This window comes from Giraffa tippelskirchi, chromosome 12, assembly GCF_054371585.1.
Source record: "Giraffa tippelskirchi isolate mGirTip1 chromosome 12, T2T-mGirTip1v1.2.pri, whole genome shotgun sequence".
In the NCBI taxonomy this organism is placed as follows: Eukaryota; Metazoa; Chordata; class Mammalia; order Artiodactyla; family Giraffidae; genus Giraffa; species Giraffa tippelskirchi.
In genome coordinates this window covers 149,257,608-149,270,948 of record NC_137286.1, presented here as the reverse complement: position 1 = coordinate 149,270,948, position 13,341 = coordinate 149,257,608, and the positions used below count along the sequence as shown (strand labels likewise).

Sequence of the window (13,341 nt, the reverse complement as noted above, 5' to 3'; positions counted from 1 at the left end):
CTGGGCTCCCTGGAGGCGGAGCCTCACTGCCCGCGTATCTCCCGGCCACACAAGCACAGCTCTTGGGGGAGGGAGGGCCCCACGGGCAGAGAACAGGCACGTTACCTTGTGGCTGGACTCCCCATCCAGGCTGGCGGTGGTAACGTGGCAGGTCCCGTCCGCACGGCTGCTGGATAGGAAGATCAGGTCACAGGGGAAGGTCTCGTCCTCCTTGACCATAACGATGTCCCCGACCTGCAGGACAGATGACAGACGGCGCTGTGAAGCGAAACTGGCCTCTGGGCGGGGGCTCCCATGGACGTCATCACAGCGTTACCGGCAGGAAAGTGTGTGGATGTTAACGCGGCTGAGAAGGGCCGCTTCCAGAGCATGTGGCCCAAACCCAGGAGAGACCAGGGAGGTCAACACACCCCTGGACGCTTAGACCCTGGACGCTCCACAGGGTGTGATGACAGAACACTCTGCAATACTCTATTTTGCAATGATAGAAATATTGTTCAATATTTAAACTCCATCCAGGAGAATGAGGTGAGCGGTCATCCCATGGGCGTGAAGCCTGGGACGTGGCCGCAGAGAAGAGGACTGGGTTCCAGCAGAGGGCTGGCACAGACCATCGCGACAGAATGGGCCTAACCAGCTCTGGACAAAGGCACAAAAACCACTCGATGGAGGAGGGACAGCCTTCCCAACAGACAAGGCTGAAGCACTCGGGCAGTCCTGGGCAAAAATGACTTTCACGTAGAAAGTAACACAAAATCAACAAGGAACTTAATCTAAAACTATAAAACTTTAAGAGAAAAAAAAAAAAACAGGAGAAAGCCTTTGGCCACGAGGCCTGGGCAGACAGCTCTTAACTGGACACTAAAAGCACCATCCATATAAGGAAGTCAGTGAACTGGACTTCATCAAAGCGAAGAGCTTCTGCTTAGTGAAATACCCATTAAGGTATTTCTGGCAGAGGACTAGCGTCTAGTATATGTAACTCTCAACATTCCACAGTAAAAACCCTCAATGAACCAAGCAGGAAGCGGGTAAGGGCCACAAATCCTAAACCAGTAAATCCTAAAGGAAATCAACCCTGAACATTCATTGGAAGGACGGATGCTGAAGCTGAAGCTCCAATACTCTGGCCACCTGATGTGAAGAACTGACTCATTGGAAAAGACCCTGATGCTGGGAGAGATTGAAGGCGGGAGGAGAAAGGGACGACAGAGGATGAGATGGTTGGGTGGCATCACTGACTCGATGGACGTGAGTTTGAGTAGGCTCCGGGAGTTGGTGATGGACAGGGAGGCCTGGCGTGCTGTGGTCCATGGGGTCACAGAGAGTCAGACACGACTGAGCGACTGACCTGAACTGAACTGAATGACACACCAGAGAGAAAGAAGTGTTCTGGGCAGAAGGAACACCTGCTGAGATAGTGAAGGACAGGAGAGCTTGGTGTGCTGCAGTCGATGGGATCACGAAGTGCAGGACGTGACTTAGGGACTGAACAAGACAACAACAGCCATGAATAGACGCGCTGAAGGCAAACAGGCAGACGTGAGACGCTCCCCAGCCACCAGGGAGGCACAGACTTAAACCACAGGGAGAATCAGGACCACGGAGACAAGAAACAGTGAGAACACCAAACGCGGCCGGGGATGCTGAGATTCAGAGCTGGTGGGAACACACAGGGGGGCAGGCTCTCCGGGAAACGGCTGGGCTGTTCCTTCTCAACTAAGATGGGATTTCCTACGATGACCCAGCAACTGAACTCCTGACTTTTGTACCAGAGAAATGGAAACTATATTCACATAAAACACCTCTACACAGATGCTCACAGCAGCTTTATTCATCATGGCCCGACCTGGAGAAACAGCCCCTGCCTGGTCCACCCGCCACGGACTCTGCAAGGAAAGAAAGGTGTCCAGATGCCCAACCTGGGCGAGCCCCGAGGGAATTCGACTGTGAGCGGAAACCCAGTCCAGCAGATACAGACTGTGTGACTCCATCTACGTAAACACAAGTCCTGGAGGCGGACCCACCGACCGCTCAGTTTGCTGCGACCCTAAACCTGCTCTACAGTCGATTCCAGCTTTAAAAATTAACCCACAGAAGAAAGAGGCTTAAAACAGGGGTAGGAGCTCACCTGGAGGGAGCAGTGCTTGGGGAAGAGGGCGGTCTGCACCCAGCGGATAAAGCAATCTCAGACCAAAGTTTCGCCAAAGGAAAGACGCTCGTTTCTCACGGCCGTGGGCCGTGGGCACTCACCCGGAGCTTCCGGCTCTGCTTCCGCACCAGCCGGCCGTGCTGCACGAAGTGCACGGGGCACCGGTTCATGGCGTTGTCTGCCTTGTGCCGCAGCCAGTCCTCGTAGCCCTGCCAGGACGGAGGGAGACGCCCGTGAGCCCCTGTCCCGCCCTGGCCGGGTGGCCGCACTCAAGGGCTGCTCCGCGCCCAGGGCAGGCCGGGCGGCGGTCCCCGGGGAGGGGGCTCTCCACACGGAGCGGGGACAGGATGCCCAGCAGGGTTGAGGGGGACGCGGGAGGGCGCGCGGGCGGTGGGCGGCCCCGGAGCCGGGGCTCGGCCCGGAGGACGGCAGGGCAACACGCAGGTGGGGGGCTGGCAGGGCCGCTGAGGGCCAAGCGGTCCTGCAAGGGCACAGCCCCGCATCCTCCACCTCCTCAAGCCCTTCGGGGCTGCTGGCCCGTGACCCCGGGTGGAGCCAGGGAGGACCCGGGCTGCAGGGGACAGCACCCCCACCTGCCTGGCACAGCGTCCCGGCCGAGGTGGCGGGCAGGCCTCACCCCCGGGAGCCGCGGCCACCGCCCTCTGCTGGGCACCTGCACTCCCCCCACCCCCGAGAATCCATGGCCGCAGGGCAGGACGCTCCAGGGCACCCCCTTAGGGACGCGGACGCCCCCCGTGCCGCAGTCACGGTGCTCTAGGGAGGGCTCCATGCTCTTTCGGCTCTGATGGCACCACGGCCTAGGGGCAGAGCCCGCTCAGGTCAGGACTGGGGTCTCCAGCCCCCCGGCCCATCCCTCAGGGGCTCACACAGGATATGCCAAGTGCTCAGCCCAGGCTCCACCTGTGACACTGTCCCTGTATGCTCGTCCTCGTCAGATTCCCCACACGGTGCCCAAGATGGCCCGACACGCCCCATCAGCACGTGCGGATGCCTCCACGACCACATTCTCATTCCATCCGCTCTTCAGACTTCTACACTCAAAGCCAATTTCATGGGCAACAGGTCAAATCATATCGCCGTTCAAATCTGTACATGCAGATCACTGGCGAGTGGAAGACAAGGCCCAGACGATCACAAAGGAATCCTTCGATGCCGCTCCCGTTCTGGATCAAACCCTGACCGGTGCAGATGCTCGCACCGCGGAGACCGGCAGAGGCGCTAGCCTGACACTCACGAAGGTCATCTGGAGACTCGGCTCTTCACGTTCTCTTGGTCGGCAGGAGTCGCTCTGCCATGCCCTCCCCTGTCACTCGGGGGCACCACGTACACCACGTCTCCTGTGACGTGTGTTCACTGCTTTTATTTTTTATTTAGAGACAACACAAAAAGCATGGCTTTGTCAGCAACCATGTGACCAAGAATTTAGATGCTGCCTTTCAGGAATTATTTCAATGCAAATGTCATCGTGTTCAAAAGTTTGCAGCAGATAAGGGGCTTGTATCTGGAACATACAAAGAATTTTCACAACTCAGGGATAAGAGAGAATCCAATTTAAAAATGGGCCAATGACTTGAAGGTAAAGAAAATTTACAAAAGGCCAATAAGCTCATGAAAAGATGCCCAGCATCGTTATTTATGAAGGAAATGTAAAACCACAGCAGGTACCTCTTCACATCCACTAGGATGAGTGTCACAGGAAGATGAACAACAAGCCTCAGCAGGAACATGGAGAAACTGGGAACTCGCGCACGGCTGTGGGAATGTCAAAGGCCGCGGGCACTTGGGGACATACTTTCAACATTAGAGCGACTCTATTTCTCTGTATGCACGCAGGGGAGCCGAAAAGCTATGTCCACACAAAGCTTCCGTGTGACTGTTCCTAACAGTGTTCTCCGGAACAGCCAGAAGAGCAGAAGCACCAGATGCCCACCAGTGGAAGCTGGACAAATAAAGTGTGGTCTGTCTGCCCAGTGGAGTGTTAGTCATCTATGAGTGAATCACTGATACACGCTACAGGCGGATAAACCTTGGAAACATGCTCAGTGAAATAAGCCAGACACAAAAGGTCACTAAGGTAAGATTCTGTTAATACAAAACGCCCAGAGTAGGCTGAAAGTGGACTGGCGGTTGCCAAGAGCTGGGGCTGGAGGAGGGGGGTGCAGAGTGAGGCTCGAGGCTTCCTTCCAAGATGGTGGGAACTGGACGGAGCTGGTGGTTAAGCACTGACTACCAGTGAACAGGTCATGGGAGTAGCAGACGAACTGCTCTCCCGTCAGTCACCGGCTCCTCAGGCAGGGCTGCAGAGAATGGCAGGATCTACGGGCTGTGCTACGTTCGGGGCCACATCCAAACCCTCTGCAGGAGCGAGTCCTCGGGGTCTGGGCAGTGGGGGACACAGCGGGCAAGTAACTCAGGGGCCACCTCCACGTGTTTCAACGTGAGAACAACAGGTTCCTCCTCGAACTCTCAGGGCAGCAAATGAGCACTAAATTATACAACCTCCCTTGTTTTAACTCAAGAATCCATCCAAACCAGTTACAAATGTGAACTTTTAGAGGTGAGTCGAACGTCCCGTGAACTGGCTGAAACAAGCCAGGAGACTCTGCTTCGGATGAGAGGCGACCCCTGTAGCAGACACTCTTTGGGACCCTCCTCCTCTCCGCCTGCATCTCCAAAGCTCACCTGCTTGATGGCTGTGACGGTGATGACGAAGAACAGTGGGAGACCGCTCGTCACCGGACTCGTGGGCGTGTCGATAATCAGCTGCAGGGACAGAAGAGGGTGGTGGAGTCACCTTCAGAAACGCTTCTGAGGGGCTTTAGATGGACGGGTTGGCCCTGGACACCTCCTAGCATCCACTTTGACTCATGTTAGCTCACTTGGCTGTTACCCCACTCTACCCCACCACTGGAGATAAATGATACGAGGTAAACCATCCCAGTTTACTACAAAACTGAGGGCAGTTCTCCTTATTACAGGCTGTGTCAGCAGCAGCAGAGACACTGGCTAATTCCAGCACACATGTTATGTCAATTCACCCTCTGCTTCTGGTGCCACACTCTAACTACATTATTTGCATAAATTACTGTGGGGAAAATTTCTTAAAGTCCTTCCACTGTATTTTGTCTGATTGAGACAAGCTAGGCTGCCGATCTGAAAGCACACCAGACCTGTTTCCTAATCCACACCTCACTGTGGTTTCCACTTTCTTTAACTCTCTTCCTTTTAATGCTTTTTTAGGAGCATCCACATGATTTAGGGAGATAGGGAAGGACAGGGAAGCCTGGCGTGCTGCAGTTCACGGGGCTGCAAAGAGCTGGACACGACCTAGTCACTGAACAACAACAACGACATCGTGATCTGGGGAGCCGGTAGGTGGAATAACGTGGAGCTTAGTGGGTGAGACTCCCTCAAGGTTAGGAAGCTCCTGGCCTCCCATCAGGACCGGAGGACGAGGGCAGAAGTCAGCCGGATCGGCTCACACGCACGGGCTCACACCCGTGTTCTAATGAACAGGTCTCTCTGAACCAACACGCTTGTCCTTGAAGAAGGCAGGTGACGGGTCTGCAGATAAAGGGGCACCAAGTCCGTGCTCCTCTTTGTCAGCGAACCAGTCAGTCATCCAAGAGTAAATGTCACTTATTTGTATTTACATTTGGGGCAACAGAAGAGATGACCAGCCTTACCTGTACCAGAAATATGATAAGAAAATAAAAGTTGGCTATTCTTCTGAATTGTTCAAATAAGTTCTTGGGTATGAAGTTCCAAAATGTGTACTGTAGGAAAGAAAAACAGAACGGACTCATTTGGGTCACACTTTACACTGTGCAGTGTTATTCTGCAACATGACAGACAGCCCTGGATTTCAAAGTAAAAAATGACTGGTTTTTGATACAAAGCTGAGAGTGTTGGTAGACATTTTATCAACTTTTTGACTGTACAAAGGAACTGGCAACACAGAACATGGACTCCGAAGCAGCGTGTTTGAGTTACCCAGTCCCAGATAATTCAGGGTAATGCAAGGTAGCTTAAGAATAGCTTCACTACTAAAATGTCTGAGTTCTACCCTTTCTGTCTATAAAACGATTAAAAGAGCAGTGTGTGCCAAGGACTTCTCTGACGGTCCAGCGGTTAGGACTTGGAGCTTTCACTGCAGGGAGCGTGGGTTCAATCCCTGGCCGGAAATCGAAGATCCCACATGCCACACAGCGAGACCAGAAGAAAAAATAAAAGAATAGCATGCGCCTTAAAGGAGTGTGATGAGGACGGAAGCTCTGGCTCAAACTGGTCTCGGAAATGACAGAGACGTTGAGATTCTACAACTTGAGAAAAAGCACAAACAAATCAATCTTTGTAAGTGTGTGAGAGAAATGTATTTTGTCTTAAGTGGGCCATAAGGAGGGCTTCCCTGGTAGCTCAGCTGGTAAAGAATCCTCCTGCAATGCAGGAGACCCCGGTTTGATTCCCCGGTCGGGAAGATCCCCTGGAGAAGGGATAGGCTACCCACTCCAGTATTCTTGGGCATAAGTAAATTACTTTTCACTAACTTTAAAAAGGAGTTATTAAAAGACATATAAGATATGTCACACCACAGCATTTGTCTCATTTTTGTGATTCTGTGACCAACCTAGAATGATCTTTCATTCTTTATATGCTCCCTTCCAAGAGATCCTGATCCCAGAGTGGACTGTCCTCATGGCCCCATCTGGTGAAGCCCACCCTGTCTCCAGGGCCCAGACCAGCATACTCACCACCCAGGAAGTCAGAACACGTCCCCACCTCTAACAAACCACTCGGTGCAAAGTCACATTAGCAGGAAGAGTTCCTACTCAAAACCCCATCTTTTACCTGCTGAAATATTTATAGATGGAAGCTGTACATTGTTTAGGGTCTGCTTCAAAATGGCCTCAAGGTAGAAAAGAAGCGCACAGAGGAACACACAGGGCCGCGTGCTGAGAGCGGCAGCGGGTGCTCAGGGCGCAGACGTTCGCTGCCTGCTCTCCCTGTCCTCCTGCGTGTTTGCCAGTGTCCACGTGAGAGAGCGACACGTATGTATCACAGAAGGTCATCTTCTACCATCCTTCCAAACACGCAGATCAGTCTTAATCTATTTTAATGCTACTATTTCAGGACACCCTTTCCGTTTCCCAAATGCTAGTCTACCAGGGAACCACACAGATCTGGAATTTAAAACCACCTAAATGATTACTTCATTCCCACTTTCCCACCGGGTGTAGGAGGCCTGTGCTGCAGCTTAGGCGTTATATTGTGTGATCCACATATTTTACGGAATAAATGACCATCATAAGTTATTACTGCTGATTATCAGTAATATGGTGGGAAAAGGGTTGTTAACCTCTGACAATGTACAGCATGAAAACTGAAAATCCAGTGAGATAGTTTAAACAGTCAGGATTGCACTGATTATCAGTACTGTGTGGATAAAATAAAACGAGCTCTTTACTGCACATATGACAGCTGGCAGATAGATAATAGTGGGCCAGTCGTAGTGTTGATCTCCGCTAAGTCATAATGATCTAAACCCTTGCTCAGACACTGGGGCCACAATATAAGGTCATGCTTTGTATAACAGGCCCAGTGTGGCACTCTGACCTACGTCCGTGTGCCAGGCCCTGCCTTCCGCTGGTACCATCAGGAGGACAGAACCTAACACCACAGCCCTCAGCGCCAACCCCAGAGCAGGACAGCGCAGAGCAGGCGGGCACTCTCTTGCTGTGCTGGAGCTGAGACGCCTGAGGCGGGCGGAGCATCGCTTTCCCATCAGACAACTCGGGGAGTGCTGAGTCCAGGGCACAATCCTCGCCACGTGTCCCCTCACACCGCAGCCCAGGCGTTCATCCGCTCCGAGCGTGTGTCATCAGCCCCGAGCTGGTCCTGGCCGCTCTCATCCCTCCCGGGTTCTGTCCTCACCGCGGGCCTCCCCCCGGGTTCTGTCCTCACCGCGGGCCTCCCCCCGGGTTCTGTCCTCACCGCGGGCCTCCCTCCGGGTTCTGTCCTCACCGTGGGCCCCCCCCGGGTTCTGTCCTCACCGTGGGCCTCCCTCCCAGGTTCTGTCCTCACCGTGGGCCTCCCCCCGGGTTCTGTCCTCACCGTGGGCCTCCCCCCGGGTTCTGTCCTCACCGCGGGCTGGAGGAGGCCCAGGCACAGAGAAGCAGCCCCTCCTGGCTGCCCCCTCCTCACGCGGCGCCGGGGAGACAGGGACGGCCCGGTGCCACTCTGCTCCGCCGGCCGCGGAGAGGAAACCCAGCGCGTCTGGAAACCGGCAGGGCTGTGGCCATTTGTACCCGGCGGGGCTCCGGCACAGTGCACTCGGGTGCCCTAAAAACACACGGATCTCCCGGGAAGGCAAGCCCGGCGGTCTCAGGAGTTCAGTCTTCTGTATGGGGAGGAGAGACCGCATCGCCTGAGCTGGATGTTTAATTCTGCGGCGACTGAGGGCGGACTGGGGGCCACGAGCATTGTGCGTCCCAAGCACCACGTTGTGGGCGGGTGACGTGCCGTCGGCCTCGACTCTGGGGCACCGCGGTGGGCACCGGAGGTGCGAGAAGGCCCAGCTGGGGGCTCGGCGAGAGGCCAGCACCGGAGGAAGGGGCCACGCGTTGGGGGTCGTTTCTTGTCTTTCTTCCCTCTACCGTGTTCTGCTCAAAAGGGAGCAGAACGCGGATCAAACACGGATCACCAATACAGATCAGGCTGGAAATGTAACTTAGAGAGCACAGGTGTTTGTGCACTTAAGGAATCATTGTTGACAGTCTTTTAAGGTAGAAATGAACATTTTCTTTCCAAGAAAACATGGATACACAAACATATTCTCCAAACCTGTTTGTAAATTTATTTCTTACAAGCTAAGCTCTATTTTCCGCATCCTGAGCTGTTTTTAAATGAAAATGATTGTGTGTCTAGCCTTCAGCATCACCCGGTCTGAATCCACAGATGTCCACCGCTACCGACTTAGGTTCCAGGTCCCCATCCAAGCGCCTCCTCTGGACCAAGACCAAGCAGCACCTGAGGTCACAAGCTGGTGGCACTGGCGACCCTGTGCCGTCTGTTCTGCAGAGGAGGGCGCTCCAGCCTGGCATGTGACTGGCAGGTGGCGCCGGGAGGATCTGAACCCTAGACTTCAAATCTGACCCTGAACGATGACACAGTTAGACGGGAAGTGAGGAGGAGGTGCTGCGACACCTCGTCTCAACAGGGGGGTAACCAGGGCGGTGGGGTGACGAGGGTGCAGCCTGGCTACTCAGGGGCGGGTGGTCACAGCTTCAGGGAGTTCTGAGTTCCCGAGGAGCCGCGTGGGGGAGCCCCGGGCGGACGCTCACCTTGGAGGAGACGATCCTGTTGTCCGGGAACCGCTGGGGGATGTAGGCCTCGGCGCCCGGCGGGGGCTCCCGGTGGCCCACGTAGACTGTCCGGCTGTCCACCCAGTCCTCCTCCCCGGCACACTGCGGGCGGGAAACAGAGCTGTCAGTGTGGGCAAGGCCCAGGGGGCAGGGGCTTCCCGGGGTCGGCTCTGACGCTGGTCTGTGTGGGGGCCGGGGAGGTCGGCGCCCACTCCCCACCTCCACCCCTGCCCCCACCCATCTCCCTGGGCCCTTCAGGAACCTGCGCTTCCACCCGACCCCCCAGCTCTTCAAGGAAGTGCCACCTGCACCCCATTGGGAGCCGAGGGGGCCTGCAAAGCGGACTGTCAGTGGAAACACACCGCGGGCCGTTTAAAAACAAAACGTGACAGCAAAGCCCTAAGGCTTCCAAAGAGAAAAGACAGTGAGTGATCCTAGGATTTGGGGAAAGGTCTCTAAGGAGAGAATAACGTAAAACTGTGACTTGAACCAGAGGGTCTCTCGGCCCCCGCACAATCTCATGAACAAGACTTCCTGGAACGCCGACGACCTGCGTCTGGCCCATATCTGCATTATTCCGAGTGCTGTGTGCCAGACGTTCAGGGAACACCTCCGCCCAGGAGAACCTTCTAAGATCACTCAGCTAGACTGTGTGCTCTCAGCCCTGAGAGCCTGGGACACTGAAGCCACGGACGAGAGACTACGGTGCAGCCTTGGGCGGCAGGGCAGGGCCTGGACCCCCAGACAGGGAGCCCCAGCTCAGAAGGAGCCCGCAGGGAGCAAGTCAAAAGGAGGTTTCTCAAAGCCGGTTCACTCCCTGGGCACAGGCTGGTTTTAGTGTGACCACTGGACGCCTCGAATACAGCTCCGTGGTACTGCCCTAACTGTACGGGTCAGGGCACAACTCCTGCTCGTGGAACAAGGTCAGGAAGCAAGCCCAGCACACCCTCCAGCAGGACTCGCCCCCCGCAACAAAAGCTCCTCCGGGAGGCACCTCGTACCAACCGCCTCAGCCCTGTATGAAAGAGCGAGCCTTGGTGCTGGCCCCGGAGGAGAGAAACAGGGCAACAAACAGCCGCCAGGGGCCCTGGCGGCTCCCTGAGTCCCTGAACAGGTCACAGCGCGAGGGACGGAGCAACGTCGAGGGCCTTGCGCTGGAGTCCGCTGGGCCCCGCTTGGCAGTCAGGCCGCAGTGGCGCCCACGGAGGGTGCCCCCTGAGGTCACAGCGGCCGAAGAGCCTCAAGGCAAGACAGGCAGTTTCGGATCAGCTCCCCCGGGGAAGCCCCATGTGTGGCAGAGGCACAAATGTGCAAACCCTAAGCAGGTTAAACTCGTTCAAAGGGCAGAGAGAAGACACAGACGGGACACCGGGAGCGCCTGTCCGCCATGGTTCTGCGCATGCCGCCTGCCGTCGAGCGGGTCCTGACAGATGCAGACAGCTGTGCGCGCCTGGACGGGCCACTCAGCGTCTCTGTGCCCAGCTCGCCGGAAGTAATACAAAGGGATTCTGGGTCTCTGCAGGCTCAGCAATGAAAGCAGACTTGGCCTCTTAAGCAGTTTCTTAACCCCGCCCGCTGTAAACCAAACAGTAACCACAGTGTCCGGGTGACGCACACCAGAGGAAGTCAGGCCACACAAAGCTCTAAGATGAGTCATGGCTGATCACAGAATCTCCTGGGGCAGGGCAACAGAGAGGTCAGCGACAGGAGGGACCGGGAGCCCTGACTCTAAGACGTCCGACGTCTAGTTTTACAACAGGCAGCATAAGAAACAGGCAGGTGTCGGCAGTTTTTGAAGTGAACTCCTAGGAGTAGATCTAGGCGAAATCAGCTTCCGTGTAAGTTGTGTTAACCCGTGGATCACAGCAGGACGCCTCAGCCCACACGCTGGGCCCGCAGCCCTGGCGGCCTGGGACTGTCAGCCAGCCAGGAACATACGCCCCTGGCCTCCGGAAGAGGTAGGGAGGAGGGTGGGATCCAGCCTCACAGATTCCCACGGTCCTGGGGAATCACAAGACATCCCGGAGGCCAAGGCTTCGCCTGCACAGCCCTCGGGGATGCCCCACAAAATACTTGCGAGTCATGTCTGCCGAGGGACTTGCGCCTGGGACAGACGGCCACCACAACCAATAATAAAAAGGCGAGTAGGGCGGGAGGATTTGACTGGACGTTTCTCCAAGACCTGCAACGGCCAATGGCACTGGAAAGATACTCAAAGTCAACAGCCCTCAGGGAAATGCAGCCAAACCCTGGCTGGTGGCAGGGGCCAGACACGAAGGACCAAACTCCGGACGATCCATGTACATGGAATGTTTGAAACAGGCAGATCTGTGGAGACGGAAACAGCGTCGAGGCTGCCAGGGGCCGGGGAGGCTGTCACTCAGGGACTGGGTTTCTTCCGTGAAATGAAGATGTTTTAATACTAGATCACAGTGATGCTTCATAACTTGGTAAATGCACTAAAAGCCACTGAATTAGACTTCTTGAACAGGAAGATTTTAGGGTCTAGTAATTTTATCTCACTAAAGCGGCCCCTCAGGGTCCCCCACAGGCTCCCAGGGCCTGAGCATCGCCAGTCACTTGTTTGAGTTGGTGCAGAGACCCCGTCCAGAGTCAGCGCAGGGACCTCACGCCTCTGAAGCCGCTTCCACCCCGTCTTCTCACCGCTGTGTCACCAGAACGCAAGGCGCTTCCCATTTTAGGGAAAACAAGCAACATCTTTAAGGCTGGTTTTTCAAAGACAGGAATTCCTAGTGGATAAAACTGAGCTCGACGGACATCCCAAGGAGAACAGCTAAGATTGGAGACACTCAAAAAGAAGCGATTACAGCGAGGCGGGACGGGGTGAAGCCAGCCGCAGAGCACCCTGGCTCTCTGGGCCTGGGCCGAGGGAGCACCCCGCTTCCAGGGTCCTCACGGGGCGTCAGCACCTCAGGTGTGGTGGCCGGGCTCCTGCCTGGACTGCGGGGCCCAGCAGTGAGGGAGGAAGGGATTCGCAGACGTCCCCCGTGCAGATGCTGCCCCACCATCTCTGCCAACACGATGCTTCTGGACTCGGAACCCACCCCCTTCCTGCAGCCCCAAAAGTCGCTAGAGAACCAGAGGAACCAAGTGTGGGCAGCGGTCTCGCCCTCACCAACCTTGCCATCGGCCATGTTAGGATTTGGGGCACAGCAGCCTGAGCGTTCAAGTCAGAAAGCTCACAAGGATGCAAGAGAGTCTGAAATACGCTGAAAATCAATCCTGGCCAGCGGCTGTCACTAATGGAAGTTTCGAATTTCAGCTGAAACAAACACAACCTATTAGCCGAATTACACAGCCAGACCGGAATGAAAGCGTGTACCTAGCCTCAATTCACCAGATCAGCTTTTGCAGAGGTGGTTCCCCCAACAGCCATTTTCAGGACAAAGCTGTTCCTTGTTCTGTGGTATGTTTCCAGCTTTAAAAGCCGGCACTTCTTGTCTGATGGGTAAGGAGGCGTTTCTGACCACCGGCATCTCCCACTCACGTCCCTGGTGCTCCAGCTTCTCGTGGCGAGCGTGCGGTACGGCTCCGCTGTCCACACTGCCCACACCCCATACCACAGGGCGTCCGTCCACCCAGGGAGTATTCACTGTCCTCTGAGAACCTCCTCGGGTGCAGTGATTAAGACCACGCTCCATGAGCTGATCAGATCAGCGTGAATCACCAGCCTTCCCGGGGCCTGTGAGCGGAGTCGGATGTCATGTGGGGAGGCAGGGACCCAGGTGCCCCCATCACTGGACCTGCACCCTTGGCCCCTGCGGGAGCCCTCCCCCCTTCACTGAC

General features: G+C 55.6%; 1 protein-coding gene across 3 annotated transcripts in view; it reads right to left on the bottom strand.

The window, feature by feature from the left end:
• Window positions 1-13,341, bottom strand: part of ATP11A (ATPase phospholipid transporting 11A) — a 110,395-nt gene that overhangs the window by 50,402 nt on the left and 46,652 nt on the right. For all 3 annotated transcript variants that reach the window (XM_081551506.1, XM_081551504.1, XM_081551505.1), the window contains 5 exons: window positions 9,514-9,636; window positions 5,860-5,949; window positions 4,856-4,936; window positions 2,254-2,361; window positions 106-234 (listed from right to left, as the gene is read on the bottom strand). In XM_081551506.1, the coding sequence (XP_081407632.1) occupies window positions 106-234; window positions 2,254-2,322 (198 nt within the window). In that variant the 5' untranslated portion in view covers window positions 2,323-2,361; window positions 4,856-4,936; window positions 5,860-5,949; window positions 9,514-9,636. The remainder of the gene's footprint in view (window positions 1-105; window positions 235-2,253; window positions 2,362-4,855; window positions 4,937-5,859; window positions 5,950-9,513; window positions 9,637-13,341) is intronic.